This window comes from Delphinapterus leucas, chromosome 6 (genome assembly GCF_059928025.1).
Source record: "Delphinapterus leucas isolate spDelLeu-1000000601 "Yukka" chromosome 6, BTC_Dleu_Yukka2, whole genome shotgun sequence".
Classification (NCBI taxonomy): Eukaryota; Metazoa; Chordata; class Mammalia; order Artiodactyla; family Monodontidae; genus Delphinapterus; species Delphinapterus leucas.
In genome coordinates this window covers 107,168,455-107,195,332 of record NC_143134.1, presented here as the reverse complement: position 1 = coordinate 107,195,332, position 26,878 = coordinate 107,168,455, and the positions used below count along the sequence as shown (strand labels likewise).

The 26,878-nt window shown below is 44.9% G+C and overlaps 1 protein-coding gene across 1 annotated transcript in view; it reads right to left on the bottom strand.

Moving 5' to 3' along the window:
• PAPPA (pappalysin 1) overlaps nt 1–26,878 on the bottom strand; it is a 255,828-nt gene that overhangs the window by 158,482 nt on the left and 70,468 nt on the right. The window contains exons 6-7 of the mRNA XM_022579137.3: nt 21,067–21,188; nt 12,570–13,068 (exon numbers count right to left, since the gene is read on the bottom strand). Of these exons, the coding sequence (XP_022434845.2) occupies nt 12,570–13,068; nt 21,067–21,188 (621 nt within the window). The remainder of the gene's footprint in view (nt 1–12,569; nt 13,069–21,066; nt 21,189–26,878) is intronic.

Here is a 26,878-nt window from a genome sequence, read left to right as displayed (position 1 = left end):
GGGTGGCCAGCGATTTTATTACTGGCAGAGGGTGAGCCCAACAGCATTTTCGAATTTGGCATCACATCTAAAACCATTTGGGGGCTGGGCATCTCTTTCTTCGCCCCCCTAGCCCCACCCTCCCCATGAATGCTTTGGATTCGGTGAAAGTCGGCGTGCAGTTAGCAAACTACACTTCCCCTCGAATTTTGAAACCCATGTGCGCTTGGGGAAAATGTAATCCTTATGTTTCTGATTCATTTACACTTAACTCATCAAAACGCTATTTTGTAAGAGCTATTTGATGTCCGCGAAGTCTTCTGAGCCCTTTTGTAAGCCTGGCTTCTTAGAAGCAGGAAGTCACGTTTCTGACGAGAGGGGAGAACTTGAACTTAAAAGATTGAGTTTGTTTTGAAATGAGGGCTCTTGGAGGGTCACGTGGACCCGGAGCTTGGCCAAATGCGTTCTCTCATTTCCTATACCACCCCCCTCACCAGCACCAGCTGCCATGACGTTACTAATGTCAGCGCGCTATGATTTCACCCTGAGCAGCCAACGGAGACTTCTTCATGATCAGAGAGAGCTGAGCTCAAAGCTGAATCCCAAGGTCTGGCCAAACTCCAGCACTCCGCGATGTTGGGGGAAGGCGCACCCGGATTGGGTATCAGGAGTCCTAGGTTCAATTCCCTCTTCTGGCATCAAAGGGCTGTGTGACTGAGGAAGTGGCCTCCCCTCTCTGGGCTCAATTCTCTCATCTGTAGAGTGTCAGTGCTTCAATGTTCCTTCCTGGCCTGAGAGGTTTTGAGTCTAATTCCTAGACAGGAGGAGGTGTGAGCACCTCAGAATTCTCTCTGCTGAAAACTTTTGGGGACTGAGTTTGTATACAAGGACCGTAGCTCAAGAAGGAAACACAAAAAATGTAGAAATCAGGCTTTGGATATTGGTTTGCTCAGCGTCTCACAGTGGGATGGATGCTAGAGCCCAGAGAAGGAGGGAATAAGTTGCCCCAAGTCATGCAGAACGTCAATGGCAGAGTCCAGCTTTCCTGGCATTTTGTGACTAACGTCGTTGGATGGAAGAATTCAAACGTTTCAGTTTATAGGATATTGACGCTCAGGCAAAAAACCTACTTCCCACTCTGACAACAAGAACGTGAAAGCAGCATTAAAATGGAAGGGGGCACTGGCATTGCTTTGCGTGAGGCACAGTGAGGTGGTGTCTGGCTTGTATTAAAGCCCATGAGTGAATGATTAATCCTGGGTAGAAAACAAAGCCCATGCCTCGTAACGTTATAGGTATTAGTGTGGCGGAAGATTAACCCCACGACCCCCACAGGGGACCTTTGAGAACACTGGACAACAATTCGAGAATCGATGCATGATGAAAACAGGTGGTCTCACAGGTCTTGTCTGCCCACCCCCCCAAAACACACACACACACACACACACACACACACACACACACACGTGCACATGCACAAGCTCGCCTCACCTGCTCCTGAATCTGTACACAGAAATGTTATGGCTCAAAGCAAACTGTAGCTGTCTGCCCCCACCAATTCGCAGACTGATAATGGGAAGACAGCTTTGAACTCGTCCTCCTCTCATCCCAAACCAAACATCCCTCTATCTCCACATTATGCGTTTCAGTGACGCCAACAACATAGGCACTTCTAGGACCCACTCCCTTCCCTCCTCCCTCTGACCAGTCGTGGGGTACATCCATCCCATCAATACTGCTCAGCCCCATCCAGTTCTCTCCATTCCCACCTTGACTACCCTAGACCAGGGCCATCTTCTACTTCAGTGCTGGCAACATTGTCTTACCTCCCTCATCATTTACAGTCTGTGCCTCTATCCCTACATCTGCCCAGATAGCCACACAGCCACAGAGCTGTCCTAAAACCTAACCTGATCAGGATTCTCTCTTACCCCTAACAGCCCCTCACCACCCTCGGGATGAAGCCCAGACCCGTCAGCATGGCATTCTAGAACCAACGTTGCTGGCCTCCTCTCAACCCCTCTGGCCTCTTTGCTCAAACTCTCCTCCTCAAAACTGACCCCTCAGCCACCATGAGCAAACAGTCCCCCCTCCCTTCCCTGGCTAAATGGTCCGGCCTTAGTGTAGATGCCACCTTTCCCAGGAGGATCTCACTGACCTTTTAGCTGAGTGAGGATCTCCTAGCCCTTGTGCTTCTCTTATCATAACACCTTTCTCACTTTTGTTACCACTTAGGTGTCCCCTTCTCATATGAATTAGATGAAGCTCCCAGAGGGTTGGGACTGCTCTTCATTGCCCCGTTTATCTCTCTCCATTGCCCAGCACGGGGCCCATTACAAAGACAGTACTAAATAAATGCCTGTGGGGTGGATGGTAGACTGACTGACATTGTCTGGCCCCATCCCTTCCCTTTAGGGGGACTGCGGACCCAAGAGGAGAAGAGACCATGCGATAAGATTTTCTTTGATCCTTTTGCCCCTCTGGTAACGAATCCATTTCAGACGTTTAAAGGAAGACCTCCAATATACCAGCTATCATCTGTATTACCACAAGTTTCTGACCACTTATTGATCTGCCAAAGCGTTTACTCATTCATTCATTCATGCCTTTATTGACCTGTTTATTGACCATCTACTTCATGCCTGTCCTTCCAAAGAAGCTGAAGATGATACGACAAATGTTACCTAGTTCCCATCTCTGGTATCTCACTGTCAAGTCAAAATGCCGCTGAACGGGAAAAATACACCAGTACATTCTGAAATTGTCCCAAATGGAAACAATCGGTAAGCCCTAAGAGAGAGAGACAGTAGGTCAAGAAGGAGCTCTGAGGGCCCCAGTGCACCTGGAAGGCTTTCTTTACAGACGGCCAGTCTCTGAGCTCGCACGGGACATGTAGCCTGGTCCCTCTACTCTTACTGAATTAGACATACTCGGGGCAGGTAAGAACTCCAGGAGAGTCTGAATGGAATGTCAGAGCTGGAAATGACTTTCAGAGTCATTTACCTAGGCCTTCATTTTATAGAAGGGGGACTTGGGCCCACAGATGGGGAATCATGACCCAGTAATATAGCAAAATCTCAGGAGATCGGTACTTGAAGTCATGTCTCCTGATTCCAGGGCCAGCACTTTGATGGGTTTTCTCTCTTTTTCTTTAGCTCAGCTACAGAGATTAAAGTGCAATGGTCTTTTCTTTCTTCTAATCCAGCACTGAACTCTGTGCAGAGTTGAACGGGAAACTGTTTCATGAGTGTGTCTGTGCATGTCTGTGTGTTTGTCTTTCACACATACTCTCTGGCCTGGCCAAGAACAAGCCTAATGAAAACCAAACAATAGGAAGAATCATGAGCATTTAAATCTTTATAGTTCCTCCACATTGCATCATGTTCTTGCAAGTCCATTAGCTCATTAGTTTTTCAGGACACCCTTTGTGAGACTGTATGGATAGGAATCATCACCCACTTTTTTCCAGGGACAGGAGCTGAGGTTCAAAGCATTGAAGGAATCTGCTCAGGGTCATGCAGCATGACAGCTGTGTGCTGGCCTGAGAATCAGATCTCCTGATCCCAAATTCAGCATCTCCTAAGTAATGTCTGAGGTTCCTGCTTTAGCAGATACAACACAAACCCACTATGTTCTGTCCTGAGGATTCTCATCATCTCTGAGCACAGACTGAATGGATTTTGTCCACTCCTCTTGCCAATGCCCAGTGTGAGATAAATTCCTCCATTATTCCCACATCTGTAATTACTCTGACGGCTGTTATTTTCCTTCTCGTTCCCATTCATTTACTTGTTTTCTTAAAAATCAGGAACTGGTGCCCATACAACCAAGTCCAGTCCATCCTTCCTACCCACAGGGAGAAAGGCAAAAGAACAAAGAAGCAGGTGACAGCAGGACACCCGCTGCAACCCGACTTCACTAACTCATTGTGTTCCAAAGGAGCTCTTGATCTACCCCACCCACTAACAAAACACTAAATTAAAATCTATTCCTCCATTTCAGGAAATAACATTTCCCTCATTCCAGATACTCAAACCAGAAACCCGGGAGTCACTGGACAGCTCCTTCTCAGAACCCTTGCATCCAATACATCTCCAAGTCCTGTTGGTTCTACTTTTCAAACATTCCCCCAATTCATCCACTTCTCCTGCAGATAATCATAATCTCTGGCTTGCACTTTAGCAATAACCTCTAAATGGACTTTCCCACTCTTCCTCAATCCCCTCTTTACAGAGCACCAAGAGCAATTTCATAGAAACACAGATCTGATTGGTTTAGTCCTCTGCTTCCCAATGAACAAATCCAAACTCCATAACAGAAACTCCCTTCACAATACGGCCCCTGCTTACAACTCCAGTCTCATCTTCTGTATATCCCCCCTTAATTTGAGGCGGAATTATGCTCTACTGTAACCTCACATAATAATAAATCTTCAGGTTGTAATTATATTTTTATTTGGGCTATTATTCAGACCAGCCCTCCTATCCAGTTATAAGATTCACAATTACAGTGCCAGCATGGAGACTGACACGCAGAAGGCACTTATTCTTAAAAGACTGAACAAATGAATGAATAAATTTATCAACAGAGGCTTGGGTCCATCACTTAACTTCTGTGAGTCTTAATTAATATCTGTAGAAGAGACACTATAATGGTCCAGGAATGCATCAGACTGATCCACAGAAATTTAGATAAGTGATCTCAGTAGTGTTAGCACCAACCAGGGGCCCTTCACACTTTCAAAATCATGAAGGTACCTGGAGACAGTCAGCACTTCTACGGCTACTGCTGACCCCAGAGATCTGTGTATTCTGCTAAACCCTTTTGTTTACCCTAATGTTCCCAGAACCTGTATTTCATTCTGAGAGGTACTTGGCCTAAGACTGATGAGAGGGAGTTGTAGGTGGATGATGCCCGGCTTCCAAAAATAGAGGAAGATTGTGCTGACTATGTACACTGCTGGCCTGGGCTAGGAACAGAAGTATTTGTTCTGGACTTGGAGAAACAGCTATCAATCCTGATGCTGCTCATTTGTCCTGATGGACATCAGAACGCAGGCAAGGCCATGTTGGAAAGGTGTGGGGAAAGGCCCTGCTCAGAGAGGGGTCCAGCCTGGAGCGTGCATTTCCACAACAGGTTCCTGGAAACCATGCTGGTCTGACCATGCCCACACTGTGCCAAACCTCTTCCTCATCTACTTAAATATTCAAAACCTAAATGAAAAAAAAAAGTTCTCTTCTGTGTGTTTATTCTGTTGCTTCCTGGAAACAAGAAAAGCTCGTTTTAACATCTACTTTCTCCATCCATCAAGATGCCACCTTGTCCTTTTCCTGTCATAGCAATGATTATGCTCTATAGTTTGCCAGGCATGCCCTTTGGCGTCAGGCAGGGAGATGTAAAACTTGACTCGAGCATCTATTAACTGTGGGACCTTAAATGAACGACTTTACCTTTTTGAGTCTGACCTTCTCCATCTAAAAATAAAGCATACTGATAACTACACCTCATCGGTAGGCTTATAAAAATACTGAGCATATATGAAGTATTTACTACATGGTAATTATCAGCAGTAGGGATGCTAGTACGGCTAGTAGTAAGTGCTACCTGCATAAGTGATGGTGGCTAACACAGTGATTAAATTTACACTCCACTGAGGTCAGAAACTGGGTTGGTTTTTGCTAACCACTGTATCTTCAGAATGTGGCATGGTTCCCATCCAAGGAACGTTTGAGAAATATATCAATGAATAAGTGATTACTAAGAGTAACTTCTTCATAAATGCTAGTTCCCTCTTGACTGCCCGTTCTACCCTAGATTCCAGTAACACTGATGGATATGCAGGAGGGCTGACATTAAAATCCCAATTTAGCAGATGGGAAAACTGAGGTGTGAAAAGATTAACAACCAGACACCACTTAAAGATATTAATAGACAAGTCACAGAAGAGGGAATGTAAACAGCCAGTCGATATTTGAAAAGCTGCTCATTCATGATGCTCAATCACAGGAACACCAATGAGAAGCCATGTTTTACCCATCAAATGGGCAAAGACAAAGCACTTCCATTTTGTTGGGTAGTCATGACCACGGATACACCTAAATAACGTGCAGCACATTCCTACTGTGGAATGTTCTATAGCAGTTAAAAGGAATGAAGTAGATTTAGGGACCAAAGTGGACAGATAGCTCAGATGACTACATTTCTACATTCGATCTGAGACTGAACATGTTCTTCTGCCATGAAGTAGAGTAGGTTGGTTCATTCATTCTTTCATTCATTCTTTCGTGTATGCATTCATTCATTTATCCATTTTCGCTGAGCATCCACTGGGTTTCAACCATCCATCCTATGGCAAACTTCTTCAATGATCAACTTTTATTCATCCTTCAGGTCTCAGCTTAGACATGACTTCTTCCAAGAAACCTTCCTAAACCATCTCACGCTGGGTTAGATGCCCTTCTTGTGTTTTATATACCCTTCTTGTGACCCTCACACCATACGCTTTTCATGCTGCAGTGTAATCACCTGATTTCTTTGCCCGTTTCCCCCTTTAAACTGTGGGATCTCTAGTTCCAGCACAGAACAGACACCTAGTAAATATCTGTGAAATAAAGAAAGTATCACTGAATATGATTAAATTAGATTTTCACTATTTGGTTGATGAATGAATGAAAAAAATGAATACATACAAGAACAAAGAATGCATGACTAGGTGACATACAGAAAGAGCCAGGAAAAGAAATGTGGCTGAGACAAAAAATGAAATGGTGACTCACCTTGAGAGCCACAGAAACAGCACGGAGGAGCCACCTGTGCTTCAGTTGACCCCGATTTGGTCTAACCTTTCCCAACCCTCTGAGGCTTACTATGGCATCATGTGTCAATACTACGGCTAAGATGTGGAAGCAGGAGACCCTTTTTCTGAGAGGTTCTACTGCTGACTCACTCTTCACTCATTTACCTGACAAGCATTCATGGACCCTTGACTCTGACGAATGAGCATGCTAAATTTTGTATTTAAGAATCTGAACCAGGTGAGAGAAAAAAACGCAGGCACAGTTAAATCTAAGATAAGCCAAATAGTGATCAAGGACCAAGGATCACGTTATAAGACATCTATCTGTGTTCCAAACAGGCTAGGATCTCAATGATGGCAGGTCACCCAGCCTCTATTATGAGTCACTAGGAGACTCTTCCAGTCTCTGTTCAAATGTCACCTCATCACAGAGGCCTTTCCTGACCACCTATCTAAAATTACTAAATCCTACCCAGTGAGATATTATGTAGTGTTTTCTGGTTCGTCTCTTCCAACTACATCACGGGGATCAATGAGAGCAAGGATCTTCTCTGTTCTGTTCACTACTGCGTTGCTAGTGCCTTGAAAGTACTCGGGTTCATGGTGGAAATCAAAAAATATTCACTGAGAAAATGAACGGATGAGCGAACTAGAAAGTTTCTGAGCTGACTGATAGGGGTTTCTGAGTATGTGGAATCCAGAGGAAGAGATTTGAGATTTGATCTGGAAAATGTGGACTCATATCCGCAACAATCTCCACCCGGATCATGTGAATATGTCCTTCCTTTATGTTTATTCATTTACCTCAAGACTAATATTGAGAATGCTGAGGAGGTGAGGTGAAATAGAGATTATGTTGGCAGTTTAACAGGTCTGAATGTGAAAGAAGAATCAATAGATTAGTTAATTGGGACACACAAAGAAGCTCGTTGGGAGAGATGACTTCTAAGAATATTTCTAGCTCTAAATCAACGATTCTAAGAACAGAGAGGCACAAACAAAGTAGGCAACGCAAACATAGTTGTTCAACTAGAGAATGGATAAGAGCACTAGCTTTGGAGCTGATGGATCTATGTGCAAACCCCAGTTATAGTTACACAGTTTGATAGCTGTGTAATCTCTGAGTTTCAGGTTCTTATCTGTAATTTGGTGATAGGAGCACCTACGCTGCAGTCGTTGTACAGATTAAGTCAACTGAGATTACTTAAATAAAGCCCTTAGTTAAGCATTTGACACATAGTAGGTACTTAGTAAATGACAGCTTCTCCATTTCTCTTCAACTGCTAAACTCCTTCCCATTCTTTACTCAAGAGCCATTCAAAAATATTTACTGAGTGCCTACTTTGTGCCTGGAATTGTTCTAGGCACTGGGACTGCACCAGCAGATAAACCAGCAAAAATCCAGTCCTCAAGGAGATTGTATTCCTCAATTACAGCTCAATTCTTCCAAGTTTCGGTTAGAAACCACTGACTTTCTGTTTCTGTTTTCTCCATCAGGGCATTTACTATACTGCAGTGCTACTGCTTTCCTAACCCCCTCTCTTCCCAAAGAGTGGGCACACCATGTGGGCAGACTCCATGCCTGTCCTGGCACCACTGTACCATCATGTCCTAACATGGTGCATAGTGTGTAACAGATGTCCAGTAAATATTTGCTGAATGAATCAACGATGGATAGAGGAACAGATGAATATTGAAAGTTAGCTGCTATTCACTGTTCCTGGTTTGCTCTATATCCCACTTCCTCTAAGCCAAAAAAAAGGGCTTAGTTTTATCCAGAGTCTTTACTTCTTAGTGAAATCTGGAGATTCTATACAGACCCAAGTAGCATGGTGCCCAGTGCAGAAGCACTTGGCAGTCAAGTTTAGAAACAGAAGCATCCTTGCTCCTTCTTCCCAGCCAGACACAAAAAGACCTGGCCATGTACCTCATGATGCCAGACTTCCAAGAGTGGGTCTCAGGAAGGGACTGTGGGTTGGTGGCCTGTGAGTTGTAATCCTGCCTCCTACCTCCTGTATCTTGAACCGTAGCCAGCTTGGATGCATGTCTGAGCTCTAAAATTCTGCCTTTGCATTATTAGAGCAGGAGGTGGTATGGTATTGTGGTTGAGAAGGTGGAATTTGGAATTAGACATGGGTTTTAAACCTGGCTCTGCCACTACCAGCTGTATTAGGTTGGATAAGTCACTCTTCTGAGCTTCAGCTGCCTCAGAAGTATGTGTCAGGCACTTAAAACAGAGTCAATGTTCAATAAGTGGTTATTGGTATTGTTATTATTATCGTTATCATAATTATTCACAAACTACACCTTTCACTAGGCCATCCAGAACTGGTGAGGTCCATGCTGGGTACTGATTCAGAGATAAACAATCTCTGCTGAGTCCCTTTTACTACCAAAAAAAAAAAAAAAAAGTCACCTAAGAACAACTCCTATCCACAGAGAAAAGCTTCATATGTTGTCCCCTCATTTTACAGATAGAAAAAATAAAGCCCCAAAAGGTGATGCAATGTGTCTTCATGTCACATAGTGAGTTAGAAGCAGGGCCAGCACTGGTTCCGTTTTCCTCTGTCAGTGTCAGTCCTCACTCAATTCAGAGGCTTCCACTTAAGGGAGACAGTCCCCATTTTTCCCTTGTACCGGCCAAAAGCAATCAGTCTACGAGAAGCATCCATTGGGTAAGCACAGAAGCCTCTCCCTTCATCAATGTCATACCTTGGGAAACTATCTCCAGTATAGATAACAGAAAGAATAAATATTTTTGTTGAGAGAAAAAATGAAGACAAAGGTCAAAGGGAATCATGTAATGGGTTGAGTCAGGGAAGAAAAAGAAAGCATTTTTTTTCTCTCTCCTCTTTTTCTCCAAAACAGTCTTTATATAGAACTTGTCTAAGAGCCAATTTATTTGATATGGAAAAAATGTGAGAGCAGTAAAATACACACACACACACACACACACAAACACACACACACACAAAGAGGTATTTGTGTTGGAGTTTAGAACTCGATTTACCAAGAGATAAAGGAGCTGAAATGATAGGTTGACTTGGAATGATATTTTATTTTTTCAGAGTCTCAGAGAACTTTCAAGTCAGGAAGTGGAGCCTGGCCCAGCCCAGGTCTCCAATAAATTCCTTGGGACTCGAGAAAGACAAAGAGGGAGGTCAATGAAGGCCTCAGTCTAGACCTTGTGCCTGCAACACAGTGGGGACCAAAGAAACATTTGTTGAGAATGAAAGAACAAATGGTACACAATGTAGACCTGAATAGTGGTGGTTTTGGAAGCAAACTGGCATAGGAATTGGCATTTTTACCAAGTGGTTAAGGTCTTCAGCACTAAAGTGTGAGTGTCTACAGGAAAGTGGCAAGGGCTGAGTCATCCCTGAATCTACAGATCTCAGCGCAGACTCTGGCACACAGAATGTTCTCAATACAAGCTTGTAAATTGAATGAGTAGTCACTCGTATGAGTAAAGAGACCTTGGAGATTCCTGGGCCTTAGAGATCATTTAGAGCAGTAACCATTAAACTTCAACCACCATCAGAATCATCTGGAAAGGTCCTGTACTCAGAGTTTCTGATTCAGTCGTCTGGGCTGGGACCTAAGAACATGGCTTTTCTAAATTCTCAGATGCTGCCAGTACGGGGCCACACTGTGAGAGCCTGACTTAGTGCAGTGGTTCTTAAACTTGGCTGCATGTTAGAATCATCCAGTGAGATTTTAAAGTCCTAATGGTTAGGCCTTATCTTCCTTACCGATTAGATCAATACCTGGGGCAGGACCAGGAGGAGGAAGGAGGAGGGGATGCAAGTGAGCTGGAGGTGATTTTAAAATGCCCCCAATTTTTGTAGCGTGCAACTGACTTTGAGAACCACTAGTCTAGTACAACTTCCTCCTTATGGATTGAAGGCCTCTGAGCACCGGAAAGAGTGACTAGCCTAAGAATGCACAGCAGTCTGGTGACTTAGCTGAGGACAGAGCTCAGGGTGCTTTTCCTTCTTCAGTTTAATTTCCACAGTTCCACACTTATCAACCTGCGTCAGCGCTCACAGGCTCACAACTCAAGGCTGAAAAAGAAAAGCTGGGTTTAAGCTGAGGTTTTAAGGCACCTATTATTTCTTCACCTCATTGTTTTATACAGAAATGTTAAGTGGATGCATATTTATAGAACTTTACCATTCTAGACAAGTGACGAGATGGAAGAGACAGGGTTACAGAATATTTTCAAGGCAAGACGATCTTTTAAGCACGTTCTCAAACACAAACCAAGTGCTCCCCCTGAGTTCTTACACAGGTGTTCTCCATCTCTGAGTCAATGAATGGGTAAGGCTTTGCTTGCGATGTGCACGTTAATTACCAGCATTGTAACAGGAAGTGCTGGTAAAGTGTTTGAAAGTGGTTCTGTCTTTTAGAAAGATTAAAAGTTTCCTCCAGAACTTGGTTTCTATTAATAATATTTGGCTTAGCAAATATTTTCAAGTAGACAGAGCAGAGATTGTGTCTTGTATCATCTTAGAACCAAAGAAAGTGCCACAAAAGGCCCACAGAAACCATTGACTTCAACATTTTCATCACACGGAAGAGGAAATCAAAGCTCAAAGAGATGGACTGATTTAGCTAACATTAGTAAGCGGACTGGCTGGGGCTAGACACAAGGTGTCTGACTCTTGAGCTATTGTTCTTTTCAATAGTCAAAGTGTTCCCCACCCATGTCACTTGTACATAGAAGAGGTTCAACCAATGTTTGGTGGTTGACTTCGTAGACTCTTGGTACCCAAATTAGATGTAGCTAAGGCTCTCTCATTTGTTAGATTAAAGCAGAAATTGGAATCACGTCCTTAATTGAACAGTGGTTAAGTGCACTGGCTTAGGAGTCAGGATGAATTCCAGTCCTGATCTCACCACTTCCTAAGTATGTGATCTTGGACAAGTGACTTCCTATCTCTAAGATACAGTTTCCTTCTTTGTAAAATGAGAAGGAGACTAGGGCTGTGGTTGTGGGGAGGATGAAATAAGTAAAAGATGCAAAGACCTTAGCCCATTGTCTGGCATATGGGAAAAGCACTAATGGCTTCAAAGTAAGGCAGCCCCTCTCATAAAACATAAATCCTCAGGATATCTGAGGAAGAGGACATAGAGAGGTGGACTGAGAAAGGAACATTAAGGACAAACAGTATCTCACATCAAAGCAATGAGTACCCGAAAAGAATCATGGAGACCTAGAGCTGCAAAGGCTCCTAAGGATCCAATGGGTATGACCCTCTCTTCCACACTGGAAAACAAGGACTGTTACTGGTTATGTTCACCTTCCAGCAATATTCTTATGCAAATATCCAGGAACATGCCCAATTCCCAGCCAACCTGCTATAACTTCACCCCCTTCTCACCCACTGGAAAAGCAATCACAATGCATGAATACTCTTCAATTTAATATAAGAGGGAAATCATTAGCAAACTTCGGTTCTTGTACTTTCATTAGTAATACACGACTTTCTCATTGCTACTCTCATCCAGCCTCCTTCATTTTACTGTTGGGAAAACTACGCTGCAGAGAGGTCAGAGAGGCTTAGAGTTTACATGTTACGGCTGCCACCAAGATTCAGGACTCCTGGTTCTTTGTCCACTGTTCTTCCCACCATATCAACTCTGCCTTGTTAAGACAATTCTACAGCCAACACCAGGTTACAAATCCCTAGAAGTGAGTCTGGCTGTGATGAAGCTCCTTCCAGTGCAGGCCTCTCTGACCCTCCTTACATCCCTCTACAGCCCACCCACTTGATCCAGAGAGTGCACTTACATGTCTGTGAATCTTCTATTGAAGTGTAGGGTGGAGGCCACGTCCACCTGGAGAGGAGGATCCCGGACCACCTTGTACTGCAAGGGCTTACACTCCAGGCAGAGTGGGGTGTCTGCAACAGAGGTCAACATGGCCGCATCTATCTCCAAGTGCTCATCCAACGTGTAGATCTGGATGCCAAACACCTTCTCGTTCACATCCCGGAGTTTGATGGTCAGTGGGACATCACAGAAGACGTTCTGAGGGCCCAGGGAGATGTTCTTCCCACTGATAGTCAATAGTTTGATGTCATTGACAGCCCCACTGGAGTCCCAGTCAGTGGAGACAAAGGTCACCCAGATGGTCAAAGACTCAGGGACCAAGGGGTAGTGGAATTCCAGTTCAAGGTAGCAGCCTTGTGGCTCAGGGCAGGCTGGAGGGACTGTGTGTGGGTTGACAGCTGAATTTGGGCTCCAGGTGCGGACACTGGACTTACAGGGTTGTTCAACATCTGGATGACCTGTGGACAAGAGATGAGGGGATGAGTTCGTCCTCAGAGTTTCCTGCAGACCTCTGGTGACACTGGCCTGACTAGAACTCACAGAGAGGGTAAAAAGAAAGGGAAGATTCTCAGTGTCTTGGTGAATCTGCTGTGTGCACAGCACCCAGCTCATCCCCACACCTGCAATACAGATCTGGACAAATCACCAGACATCTGGTCAAAACTACATTCAAGTAAGTGTCTTATGATTGTGTCGGTGCCCAAACTGTCCCGCCTCATTTATTACTTGCAGGCTTTTCTGCCTCAGATGGAAAGAAAGAAGGAACACACATTTGCTGAACATTCACTATGTCCTCTGAACCTGTTTAATTCTTGCAAGGACCCATTTCTGAGATGAGGCAACTAAGGCTCAGAAATGTGGAGTGAACTAACCAGAGTCTCACAGCTTGAAGTGTAACAGTCAGCATTAGAGCCTAGTTTTGTCTCATCCTGAAGTTCCTCGTTGTTCTCCAGACTGAACGGAAGAGCCACTAAAATAAACTAGCATCCCTGTGGCACTGCCTTTGGTACAACCTGCTTGGAATGACAGAAGGGCCAGAAACCTCCAGTGAAGAGGAGGTAAGTAACGATAGCTTCTGCCCCTTGGGCTGAGTATTCTGGGAGGAAACTGTCTAGAACCATGGATGACAGAGCTGGAAGACAGCCCTGGAGCCATCTTATCTCTTTTCCTCCCCTTCTCCACATGAGGTCATTCCATACCACTGAGCTTCTCTGAGCTCTGTCCAGTCTGACTCAGGAAGGGGAGGCATGGTTAGGAGGGGGGAGAAGGAAGGAGAGATTCTTCTACTCTTTCCCCAGAGAGACGATGCCTCATCCCCACTGATCTCAGCCTGCAGCGACTTCTGAATTTTTCTCTGCTGAGATCATTAGTCCTAGACCCTCAGAGAGCTCTCCTTTGCACTGCTGAGAAAAGTAATCAGGACTCAATGCAGTGATTGGCTCTAATTTATTTAAGGGTGTCTAGCAAGAGATACACATCAGCTGGTGAGGGTAGGATGAAGGCTCTCAGGCTGTGCTATCAGCCACATTCTTTAGCATCAGTGGTTGATGGGGGGTGGAGATGCTGGACATTTCTAAAGCAGAAGGGAAAAAAAATCAATCTTTGCCCGAAAAGGTTTTGATAATGTTACAGCATAATAGGAATCACCACAGTATGAAAACTAGAAAGCCATTTTGGGTGGAAAAGCCATTCCAGTGAAAGCTGTAAATGCCTCCAATCTCCTTGCCTCTGCCCAGCCAAGGGAGAAGAGAGAAGATGTCCAGTGGAGATGGAAAAGAGAAGAGAAAAAGAGATGGGAGCAAGGGGGCTGGGGGGTGGAGAACAAGGAAAATTCAAAAGACTTTTTAGATATAACACATCAGAACAAGAAGAGATGGAGGTAACTACAAGATTCCCTCCACCTCTCCTTGGCCAGGTTCATTTATTACTTGCAGCAAATGCTGGATAGAAGAGACCGGTTGTTTAAGTCAAAGGCACAAACAAGACTCCCTACCTAGGCTGAAGCCTTTCTTCTTATCGATTCTCCAACCCAAAGAGTTCCTGATTCTTTTGACTCTGTGGGTTGTTGGTACTCCTGTATCACTTATTCATTCAAAAAGCTTTATTGAGGGCAGCGTTTGAATACATACAGAGCACATTCCCTAGCCATTTATTTATTTATCTGATTCTTATCAAAATCCTATAAGATAGTTGTCATTTGTGTCTCTGTTTTGTAGCTCTGTTTCACTCAATACCATATTCAGTCTTTAATACAGGGCCTGGCACATAAATAGTGAACACAGTGGACATTCAATAAATATTTGTTAAGTGAAGAATCTTCTATCTTGTTCAAATATGGAGCTACAAAAGAAAGTGAAGGCTCCATGGAGTACTGGAGCCTGCTGTGCCACGGCAGGTGCCAGTTGAACACCCCCCGCCCTCCACCATGGGCTCTCCTGGAACTGGCAAGTAATGGAGCAATCTTTCTCCCTTCCTCGGAGAAAATGACTGTCAGTGGTGGGAGCCACAGGAGAGCAAAGATGACAAATCTGTCTGGCTCACGCTTTCATCCCTGGTTCATTGTTAATCAACAGAGGGACCAAGTGCTTTCCAAGGGACAAGAAAGTGAGCTTGGTCGTTATGCTCAAGTAAGTAAACAGGACTAGAAATATTTGCAAAGTGTGTGCTATCAGAGACCAACTTTTAGATGTACAAAAGAGCCTCAAGGGGCACTGAGTCCAAGCCATCAAAAAAGCAGCAATCCCTTTAATAATACCAGTCTTCATGCACTGACCATTCTCTGTGTGCTGGGCACTGTGCCAGGCACATTACATGCCTCAGCTCTTTTCATCCTGGCCATAAGTCTATGACGTTGGTCTTATGAAACTCATTTTACGGAAGAGGAAACAGAGCCTGAGATGGTTAAGTAATTCCTTGGTGGGGAGTAGGATACTATGTGATACTGTTGGTCCAGGGATCATGCCAAGCTTTGAAGGAATGAAAGATGGGTTAAAATATCAACTATACAGTTTCTCACAGTATCACCTACTCTAATGATGCCTACCCGACAGGGGTGCTATAATACTCAAATGGGATGAGATATTTAACAGAGGAACATATTCACAAGTACATTAGCTCTGTTTTGAAACATAAGGAAGAATTAACAAGGGAAAGCTTGGGAAAAGGAGATATTCCAAGCAAAGAGAACAGTTGAGAGAGAATGTGAAATAAGATGACTGTGGTTTTGAGTGCAACGGGAAAGCAGTAAGTGGTGGTAAGGCTGGCATACTAAGCCGAACCCAGATTATGAACGGTCTTGTACATCACTTTAAGGAAACTGAACTTTATGCTGAGAGAGCTTGGGAGCTACTGAAGAATTTGAAGCAAGCAAATGAAAGCTGTCTTTCAGAAAAACCAATGTTTGGAGTCACAGATACTCTCCATCCATCCATCCAGGGAATAATTGTTGACTGTCTGGTCTGTGTCCAGTGTTAGGCTATAGTCACTGGAAAAACAGGTTTTGCAGACATGGTCTCTGCCCTCATGGAGCTTCTAGTCCAGTGAAAACAGTTAAGAAACTGCTGTACTAATTCAGATAATACACAACTGCTGCTTGTACAAAGGGAACATCAGAGATGAGGACAAATCAGTGTCCCTACGGAAGAAAAATGGATGCAGCTGGGAAACTAATTGGATGTGTGGTGATAAATCTGGGAGAAGGGTTGAGAAAAGTAAAGGGAAGGGAAGGGAAGGGGAGGGGAAGGGGAGGGGAGGGGGAGGGGAGGGGGAGGGGAGGGGAGGGGAGGGGAGGGGGAGGGGAGGGGGAGGGGAGGGGGAGAGGGAGGGAGGGGAGGGGGGAGGGGAGGGGAGGGGAGGGGGAGGGGAGGGAGGGGAGGGGGAGGGGAGGGAGGGAGGGGGAGGGGGAGGGAGGGGAGGGGGGAGGGAGGGGGAGGGGAGGCAGGGGGGAGGAGGGGAGGGGGGAGGGAGGGGGAGGGGGAGGAGGGGAGGGGAGGGAGGGGGAGGGGGAGGAGGGGAGGGGAGGGAGGGGAGGGGGAGGGGAGGGGGAGGAGAGGGGAGGAGAGGGGAGGAGAGGGGAGGGGGGAGGGGAGGGGAGGGGAGGGGAGGGGAGGGGAGGGGAGGGGAGGGGAGGAGAGGAGAGGAGAGGAAGGGATGAGGGAAGAAAGGAAGAAAAGTACAAAGGAACTGTTACTTCATTACCAATACGCATCTTTTTGTATATATGCTGACAAGATGAAGAGTTACATGTTCATACAAGCTGTCCACTAGGGATGAGGCCATATGTGATGTGAAATATATTTACGCATACCTATGCTGATTTAAATTTACATTTATGGTGATCTATGCAGACACCTATCACATATCCTTGTGTATATACACTGCAGCTGTTGACACAAATGTAACAACTTGGTGTCAGGTTTTTTCTAGATGAATACTTTAGCACACTGAAATATTCTGGGCAGGAAAATGGGGAAAATATTCACACAAGTAAGAATGAAAACAGCCAGTGCCATGTGTTAAATCTCTCATGGAAAACCCAGGAGTTGCAATGTATTATAGGCTTGCATAAGTGATCTGCACTGAGATTTGAGTCGATCAGATCTAGCTATCTAATTCCTGAGCTACAAGCGTATCGCGGTATTGAATACCTCAGAAAATATTCATCTATGAAATACAGTTTTTGCTCAAGAGAAGAGAAAATAGGTTTCTTCTTGGTACAACCATGTTCCGTGGCCAAAGGCAAGAATCTCTGTGATTATATGTACCTGAAGTTCATGAAACGGAGTTAATGGGACACACTGAATGTGCAGTAAATATCTGTTAAATGCAGAATTTTCTATCCTGTTAATACGGAGTTAAAATATCACAGCTGGAAAGGACGTTTGTTCTACGGATAATAAAATATCACAGCTGGAAAGGACGTTTGTTCTACGGATAAGATGCTATCTTCAGAGAAGCAAAGTGACTCACTCAAGGGCACAGAGCACACTGATGGCCTGACACAGACCAAAATCCCATCCTCGTCAGTCCCCCCCACACCCATGCTCTTTCCCCAACCCCAAAGATACTCTGGCATCGCTCACAGACTGGGGAGTTTTATGTTAGTTTGGGAAGTCCAAAAACTTAAACACGCAAAGATAAATAGGATGAAAATGAGTTGAGAAATAAATTGCAGAGTTTGGCTCACGGAAAAGTTTATTTCTTTAAGAATATTAAAAGGGTCTGAGCCAAATGGATCACACAGCCTGTAATAGGATGCTCTAAAAAAAGAACAGAGCCTCTTCCTGGCCTGCCTGTACTAAATTTGCATATCCTGAAGGAAAACCCGGGGCTGCTGGGTTTCCTTGGAGGCCTCGGTCAGCTCAGGGTACAGGGGGCGCTCAGCACTTCAGTGGGACTCCACTCTGCATATCATGCTTGAAGAGGGTGACGGGTGAACCAGGAACAGACCTAACCAATTGACAGTTTGGTTGGATGGAGGTGTGGGGAGATACCAGGAAATTATTTCTTTCGTTCAAGTGGTAGAACAAACCAAGATGATTTTAGCCAGAAAAGTCTCAGGGTATAGTCTTGCTACTTCTTCCTCCCAAATCTCTCTCAATTCCATTGATTCTTCTCCAGTATCACCGCCATTGACCTCATCCAGGCCACTGCCATCCGTCTGCTGGTTTCCTGAAACAGCCACCTGGATGCGCCCTTTCCCCCATCCACTCCTCCCCCCGATCTCTTCGCCACAGAGCAGCCCAGACGATCTTTCTAACAAGCACACCTCACCATATTCCAGGCACCTGCCAAGGCACGTGGCATCTCCTCACTGCCCTCAGAATAATCCAAACCCATCCTCATCCGGACATTACACATATCACCCCAGTCCAACCTCTCCCTCACCCACGCCTTCCTTTTCATACTCCAGACCCATTTAAGTTCTTACCCCATTACTGAGGAGCTTTCGTTTATGTACGCTATATCTATTAGACGTTACCACATTGTGGATTAAAACTGAGAAACTTTAAAACACAAGGACACATAAGTATGTGTCCCATTAGCTGTCAGAGCAGTAAAACATCGCATGCCATGCAGCTGCTGGGAAGCTCCACTGCACACTCAGGAAAGAGTGAGCGTGGAAAAGGCCAACAGTGGTACAGCACTATTATGAAAATACTTTGGACTTTGAGGACACACTACAAAGTCTTAGGAACCCCATAAGCCTCCAGATCACACTGAGAAAACCAGTGCTCTAAACATATCCAACTCCTCTCACATTCTTTTTTTTTTTTTGCGGTACGCGGGCCTCTCACTGTTGCGGCCCCTCCCGTTACGGAGCACAGGCTCCGGACGCGCAGATGGCTCACGGGCTCAGCCGCTCCGCGGCATGTGGGATCTTCCCGGACCGGGGCACGAACCCGTGTCCCCTGCATCGGCAGGCGGACTCTCAACCACTGCGCCACCAGGGAAGCCCCTCTCACATTCTTAAATGTACCTTGTTCACTGGTGCGTTAACATTTCCTGGGTGGCATGAGTCTCAATTTGGGGCGAGGTCCCCTACGCAGCACAAGCCTCATCACACCCGATGGTGATTGCCCACGTACTCATCTGACTCCCCTATTAGACAGTCAGCTCTGCCCAGTCCATGTGCCCAGCACAGTCCCTATGGTGGGCAGAGATGAGGTGGGTTCATTCCTTGTATGGAAGAGACCCATACCTTCTTCTGTGAGAACCCAATGTGGGTTCAGTTTGGGTGAAAAAGTTACCACTGCAGATTTTAGGAAGAACTTTCTAACAGATGGAGCTAGAATGGGAAGGCCAAGGAAATACACGAGCTGGTGCTGGGAGAGCCTCGGTGAGGGAGGGCACAAAGGGGATTCCTGCCCGGGGTGGGACCTGGGGCTGGATGACCCCAGGCATCCCTTCCACGGCTGACAGCCTGTGATTCTGTGAGGTTGAGCTAAGGGTTTCTCCCAGGCATCTCTCTGGCTTTACATTCCGGATGAATTTGTTTAGAGTTCCCCAGTTCGACTCTCATTTTTATTTTAAGCTATTTTAGAAGATAACAGAGCACAGCGCTGTCATTTTTCTCCCTCACTTTTCTCTCTGATCCCTCTCCCTTGCTTTATTCTATCTCTGGCTTTTTCTTTTTCAACCTTCTTTCTAAAAATATAAAGGGAGACGGGGGAGTTCTCACTGAACCTCAGTGAGGAGTCAGATTCTGCTCCCTCTGGTGGACTGGGGTCCCCACCCAAAGACAGCTGGCAGGAGCTGACCTGCATAGCAGAATGAAGGACAGAGAGGGGGCTTCTAAGTGGAAGTCTCTGAAAGCAACGGAGGGCGAGACGGAGGACTGAGGGGTCTCTGCCAGCCTGGCTTCAGGGACTAGACCTGTGCCCCAAAGAAAGAGACACTGCAGGAGGAAACGGAATAGGCAATTTTCCATGAGATTCTCTAAGTTGCAAGCTCTCTTCCTTCAGGGCCAAGCGACAGTGCAACAAAGCATTGGGTGAAAGGCAGTTTCTTAATTTCTCTAGAAAACTGAGGGGCAGTGAGCTGTACTGTAAGGTAGCACAGAGATTGTTGGCTCCTGGGGAGGCCTGGGAGACGTCCCTGTGCAGGGAAGGTCTGGTCATGGGTGGAGCCGCAACCGTGGCAGTCATGAGGTGCTTCCTGCTAGTGCCTTGCGGATAAATGGATCCTGAAAAGGAGGTTTCATGGAAGGAAACCGAGAGGAAGAGTTGTGACACATGTAAGAAGGCCCTGGGTACCCCAGAAGTAACTGTGGAAGAATCAAAGGCTAGTGATGTGTATTGATTCTAACGTGACCTTGTTTATTTATGCCCTCACAGGCTGTCAGGGTCTGGGGCATATATAAACATACACATACTGTGTCTTGTCAGGTGTGTGGCCTTGGGCACTTACTTAATACCTCAGGGAATCTGTTTCTTCATATGTAAAGTGGCATGACATGCTCAGGGCAGTGCAGATGCTCAAAAGACTTGTGTTGAACAAATGCATGAATACTGGCCTTGATGTAGGGTTTCGAAAGGGTACAAACTCCTACTGATACAATGAATCAATTCTGGAGTTCTAATATACAGCATGGTGACTACAGTTAACAATACTGTATTGAAAATTGCTTAGAGAGGAAATCTTAAATGTTCTCACTTAAAAAAAAAACCGGAAATATGAGGTGACAGATGTGTTAACTAACCTTACCGTGGTGACTTTGAAATACACACATGTATTAAATCATCACATTGCACTCCTTAAACTTACATAGTGTTATATGTCAATTATACCTCAATAAAGCTGAGGAAAAAAAAAAAAGACAAGACTGGCCTTTTAGGGCGATCTTCAGATCAAATGAGATAGTACATGAAAAAGACCATTAAAAGCATAAAACTCCAACTATATCGAAAGTGTTCTTTGCACACCCAACCAGCAAAAGAGCTTCCAGGCTGGCTTACCTTCTGCTTCCCGAGGACTCCAGTGTCCTGATGGGCCACAGGGCATCGGGGAGGAGGCGTTGAAGGCATATTGCACCAGGATTCTCCCTTCCAGGCAAAGGTCACATGCTGATCCCAATTCTCTAGGAGGCCAAGGAAAGAAGGAAAATGCACCGACTTAGGAACAGTTGAATGAGTCCCTGGCTTGACTAAGCCAAAGGCGGAGGTTACAACCAATCTATGTTCTCCAGTCTTCCCAGAGCTTCCAGAATATGACCATGAGTGAAATTCTTCCCCACTGCCCACGAGGGCCGTGTTTGGGCCTAAGTGGCTTCTGTTCTGATGGGGGATACACTTTAATTCTAAACAGCCCAGAATCAACAGAATCAACTTACTACCTGCACTAATCTTCATTTCATCCATCATTTAAAGTTCCCTTGAAGATCTGACGTGTGGTTGTGAGAAAATCTTTTGCCCCATTGGACCTCAAATTTTATTCTTTTAACGATATCTGTCAGGTACCTACCACATGCAGGAACCATCCAGTATCCTAGGTATTAAATAGGAAGAAGGCGTGGTTCAGTTCCTTCACCTGAAAATGAGTGGGCTGAACTAGATGATGCCTAAAGAATCTTCTAGCCCTGACATTCTGGGGCTGGATGAGTCACTCTTTGATTTTACAGTCAAAAACAGTTTCCTAACCATGCCATCTAATTCATTTTAGCAGCTTTCCAAGGGGCAAGCCAACCCCTCAATGGGACCAGCCCAGCCCCAGAAGTAGAATGTTACGGTGGCTTTCCCTATCATCTAGTGTCTTATGTGTCTGGATTCAATCTCCCTTTAGCCACAACAGCCTCTGGGATCCTACTTGTTTTCCAGACTTGGCTCCTGTTTAGGAGACAGTTGCTGGGAAGGGAGGGGGATAAGCCCTCTCCTCATGTAACGAGGGTGAGTGAGCCCAAAACTCTGTAAATCTGAGCAACTCCTACAGAGGGACTGGAAAGGGAAAATGTCAAGAAATTGTCATAGCCCAACCCATTATTTCTCAAAATGCAATGGTCCTTCCAATACCTCTTTCCTAGAAGAATCACTATACTTTGGCTACCTGACAGATACAGTGGAGGAACCCTATCTCAAGCCTTAGGGCTTTTGCTTCATAGGGAACCTCCGTAGCCCCTGGGCTCACATGCTTGTCAACATCACAGTCTGCTGGTGGTCCTTATTCCTCCTCCACCCAGCTGCCAGGGAGCTCAACCCCAAACCTAAATCTGAACACTTCATGTCCCTGCTTACCTACTTACATGGTGGTCAACATACGTAGTTTAATGTATGTATGGATGGATGGATAAATACCAGTCATTCCAATATGTTGCTAAGACCCATGATGAACCTAGTCTAGACCCTCAAACTGCAGATCCTGCATCCTCAGCCTTATCACTGTAGATATGAAACCATACACAGGTGGAGATGTTATGGGCACACGAATATTCAGTGATAGGAGAACGATTAAATGGCCTAAGGTTGATCTGCTCAGTGCAATGGTAAGCAGTTTTTATAAAAAATACTTATAAAGATTACTAAATTTTATGGAAAAATGTATTCGCTATCATGTTAAGTGAAAGAGTCATATTCAAAACTGTATCTATAGCAGCATCTCAATGCTGTTCTAATAATCTTTTTTTTTTTTTTTTTTTGCGGTACGCGGGCCTCTCACTGTTGTGGCCTCTCCCGTTGTGGAGCACAGGCTCCGGACGCACAGGCTCAGCGGCCATGGCTCATGGGCCCAGCCGCTCCGCGGCATGTGGGATCTTCCCGGACCGGGGCACGAACCCGTGTCCCCTGCAACGGCAGGCGGACTCTCAACCACTGCGCCACCAGGGAAGCCCTGTTCTAATAATCTTAATGCAACGAAATATTGTCAGCAGTAATTTCTAGGTGGTAGAACACAGGATGATTCCTCCCTCCCTCCTTTTATTCCTTCTGGTTTTCTGAACTTTCTATATATCTGCAGCATGTATAAGGCACTCCTGGACTAGCAGTAATGATGATTATACAAATATGCTTGCAGGCAGGGGATGAGGAGAGCAGAGAGAGGTGCTCAGCACCACTCTGGTTCCATTACAATGACCACAATCCATGCATAGCAACTCAGAGTCACAGGACTGGCTTTATGACGACAGTGAGATTACAAACATCCTTGTATGGAATCAGGAGTCGCGCCGACCTTTATGGTAATTGAGCCTTTCTACTTCTTTAGATGCTCTGTTTTAGATGATACACATATAGTCACCTGCGCTTCACTGAGTTCTTGACACAGTGTAGGTTCCCAATAAACACTCTGATGAGTGAATAAGCCATCATCCACCTGACAATAAAGGTGCCTAATTTACACAGAGCTCTACCAAGTGCATTCCCTCATGTTCGATCACCGGTTCATGTGTTCATTCAATATTTCATCTATTCATTCAGTGGATACTCATTGAACAGCCGCTGGTTGTTAGCACTGTACAACTACCAGACATTAACCATCCAAGGGTGAGTACATTTGGTGTGGTAACTGCCCTCATAAGAGCTTTCCATCCAGCAGAGGCAACGGTCCCTAAACAAACAGATAAATAGATATAACAGTACAGATTCAGCATTTCTAGAAGGAAAGTTGATAGATGATGTAGGAGAGAATAATGGGGTGGAGCGTGCTGGGCTTATTTAGATTGGCATAATCATAGAAGATGTTAGTCGAGGTATGGTGAAGAATGACACAGAGTGGGAGTAAAGCATTCCAGGTTCAGTCTAAAGGTATGTAAAGGACCTAAGCAAGAAAGAAGGGCTTGGTCCATAAGGGGCCTTAAAGAAACCTGAGTGGCAAGAGTCACAGACGAAGGAAAGAGCAGTAAGAGAGGCAAGGGCCAGATCATGGGAGGTGCCGTAGACTACGTGTTAGATTACACATAGAAGTAATGGGAAACCACTGGAGGGTTGTAACACACGGGTGACGTGACCTAATTCACATTCTAAAATGATCAGTCTGAATGGTGAATGAAGAATAAGTTGGGCACAAGTAAAAGCGAAGTCAGTAACTAAACAGCAAAGGTGGGTGATGTTCCCATTTTATAGTTAAAGAAACTGAGAAGCATGAGTACAAAGTAACCAAAATCATAGCTCAGAAAGTCACAGAGTCAAAATGGGCTTTACCAAAATCAGGCAATATCCTACATACATTCAGGGAGTGCACAGTATGTGTTTCTAATCTTTGGCATTTCTTTGATTTCAGTGGGCACCTGTATCTACACAGACAGACAGACAGACAGACACACACACGCACACACACACACACTGAAATCATAGAAATACAGGATGCTAACACAGGAAGAGATCATCTTTCTTACCCAGGTTCCATGAGAATCAAAGTTTAAAGCTCCAAATCTGTGCTGTCTAATACAGCAGCCCCTAATCACATGTGGCTATTTAAATTTAAATGAATTAAATAAATGTAGAATTCACTTCAGTTCCTCATTTAAACTTGTCACATTTCAATTGCTCCACAGCCACAGTTGACTAATGGCCACCATACTGGACACTGCAGAATGTTCTGTTGAACAGTGCTTCTCTAAGGCATCCACTGTACATAATGAATTAACCTCTCTCCTATGCATCTAAAATGGTACTAGTTACGTACCATCCTTAGGAGAACTGAGAAAACAGTTACTCAAAAGTCATTTTCTGTGTTCTGAGATTTGGAAAAGGAACCTTGGTTGCGCAAGGCTAGATCCCCTTGAGCTTACAGATCAGAAAAGTGAGGCTGAAGAGGAAGAAGAAATGGATGAGGTTGCAAAGACTTCAGACCCAGGTCTCTTGGTCCCCAGTGCAGCATTCTTTCCAATACACCACAGCCCATTGTTCAGAAAAATGCAACCACCTAGTCAACACATGTTTGCAAGACAGATAAAAATAAAGGAGTTAAAAAAGCCAGGGGTGGCCTTGAATTATTTATTCAGTTGCCCATGTGTGAGGACACAGGCTGTGGGAGGATCTGAATATGTTTTTTTAAGGAAAACCCTTGTATTCTCTTAGACCACAGATGTGAGGAACAGCAGGAGGACATGAGGATGGCCAGGGGCGAGAGGTTGGCATTGATGAATGTAGTGGAAAACACCAGAGATTTTTCAGGGAAAGAGAACTTTTCAAGTAGCTCAACAGCTCTGGAAAACTGTACAAGAAGGGAGCTTGTATTTCCTGAACACAGAGCGTGTGTGCTAGGCATAGCGCAGAGGTCATCTTGTGGAATTCGCCACAAAAGCCAGGGGAAGTGAGCCTGGTTAGCACCTTTTATGGAACAAGATGCAGAGGGCCAGAGAGGATCAGAGAAGGGAGATGACTTGCCCAAGGTCCCACAGGCTGGGAGTGGTGAAGCTGAGACTGGAACACAGACAACTTGACATCAAAGCTCGCGCACTTTGTACTAAGCCGATTTCCATCAGTAGGAACTCCGTGTGTATGGGAGGGGGACAGTTCCATTCCTTTACAACAATTTATTGAACTTGTTGACCTACTTCCTTTAGCCATAGACTATGGTCTACATAGCTGTTAACCCTAATTAGACATGTTTCTAAAATGTCAGTTTTAATTTAACATATGATAACTCCGTTGTGAAATCTTAGACTGAACAGAATAGCTATTGTATGAGCCTCAAGTACCAACTGACTATAGGTTATTAAAAACATATTGATTGAAGCTGAGGGCACTATGTAATAGAGACATATCTCATTACACAACAATTAGCCCTCCAATAGGTTTCCAACAATCAGATGGTATTTATTTAATGGACAAAAACTGCTTTATGAAATACAAATTGAATACATACACAGGAAGCTTCATTTACAAAACTTCCATTTTCAAGTGGAATCGAGGCCAAGCCTTGACCAAAAGTCTGATACTCCTCATTGCCACAGAAAAAATAAATAAATCTATGGGCTGCTGGAAAGCCTGCTCTGAAGTGTCACATGAGGTTTCCCAACCCCAGCTCTAAGCTCCCAGTGAGGATGGCTGGGGAAGAGGAAGGGGGGTTTCTACAGAGGGCCTAGGGAGTGCACTTCCTTTCCCCGTGATCACATCCATCCAGCTGTCAAATGAAGGCTCTAGATTCAGGGACTGATAGTAGTGTGGAAAACTGGAGCCCGAATTTAATGTGATGCCGTGATCTAATATATTTTTTACATACACACACGCACACACACGTATACACCCATACTTGTGAGAGCTCCTTGCCACATTCTGTGGCCTTTTTTGAGGGGAGGGGTAACACCTCCTTCACAATTCAAAGTTTGGAAAGACTTAACGAAAGAACATGAGAGCCTCGGATAAGACACTGCAAAATGTGACTCGAAGCCCAGCTCCCACCACCTGCTATGGGCTTTTGGTCAAAGCTCTCCACCTCTTTGTGCGACAGTCCCTACCTCATCTGGCAAATGCAGAAGTTGGTTCCCCTGTTATAGAATTACTGGAAAGATTAAATGAGACTGTATGGAAAGCATTTAGTACAGAATCCAGTGCAGAGTAAGCACTTGATAAATGGTGACAACCACGACCATAGAGTAATAATTAATCATTAGCTGGTTATTATTTCCACCATCATCAGTGTTGTATCATCATTATTGGATAAAACATCCCCAAGAAGGGCTGGGAGGGGGGCAATATACTAATCTACCCTAAATTATAGTCAAGTTCCAACCAAAATAGAGGTCAACATCGCAGTACGTTTCATGACCCTTTAAAATCCCCTAAAGCTTGAGCTCCTCAGGGAGTCCCGATGCTGAAAGGCAGCACAAGAAACCGT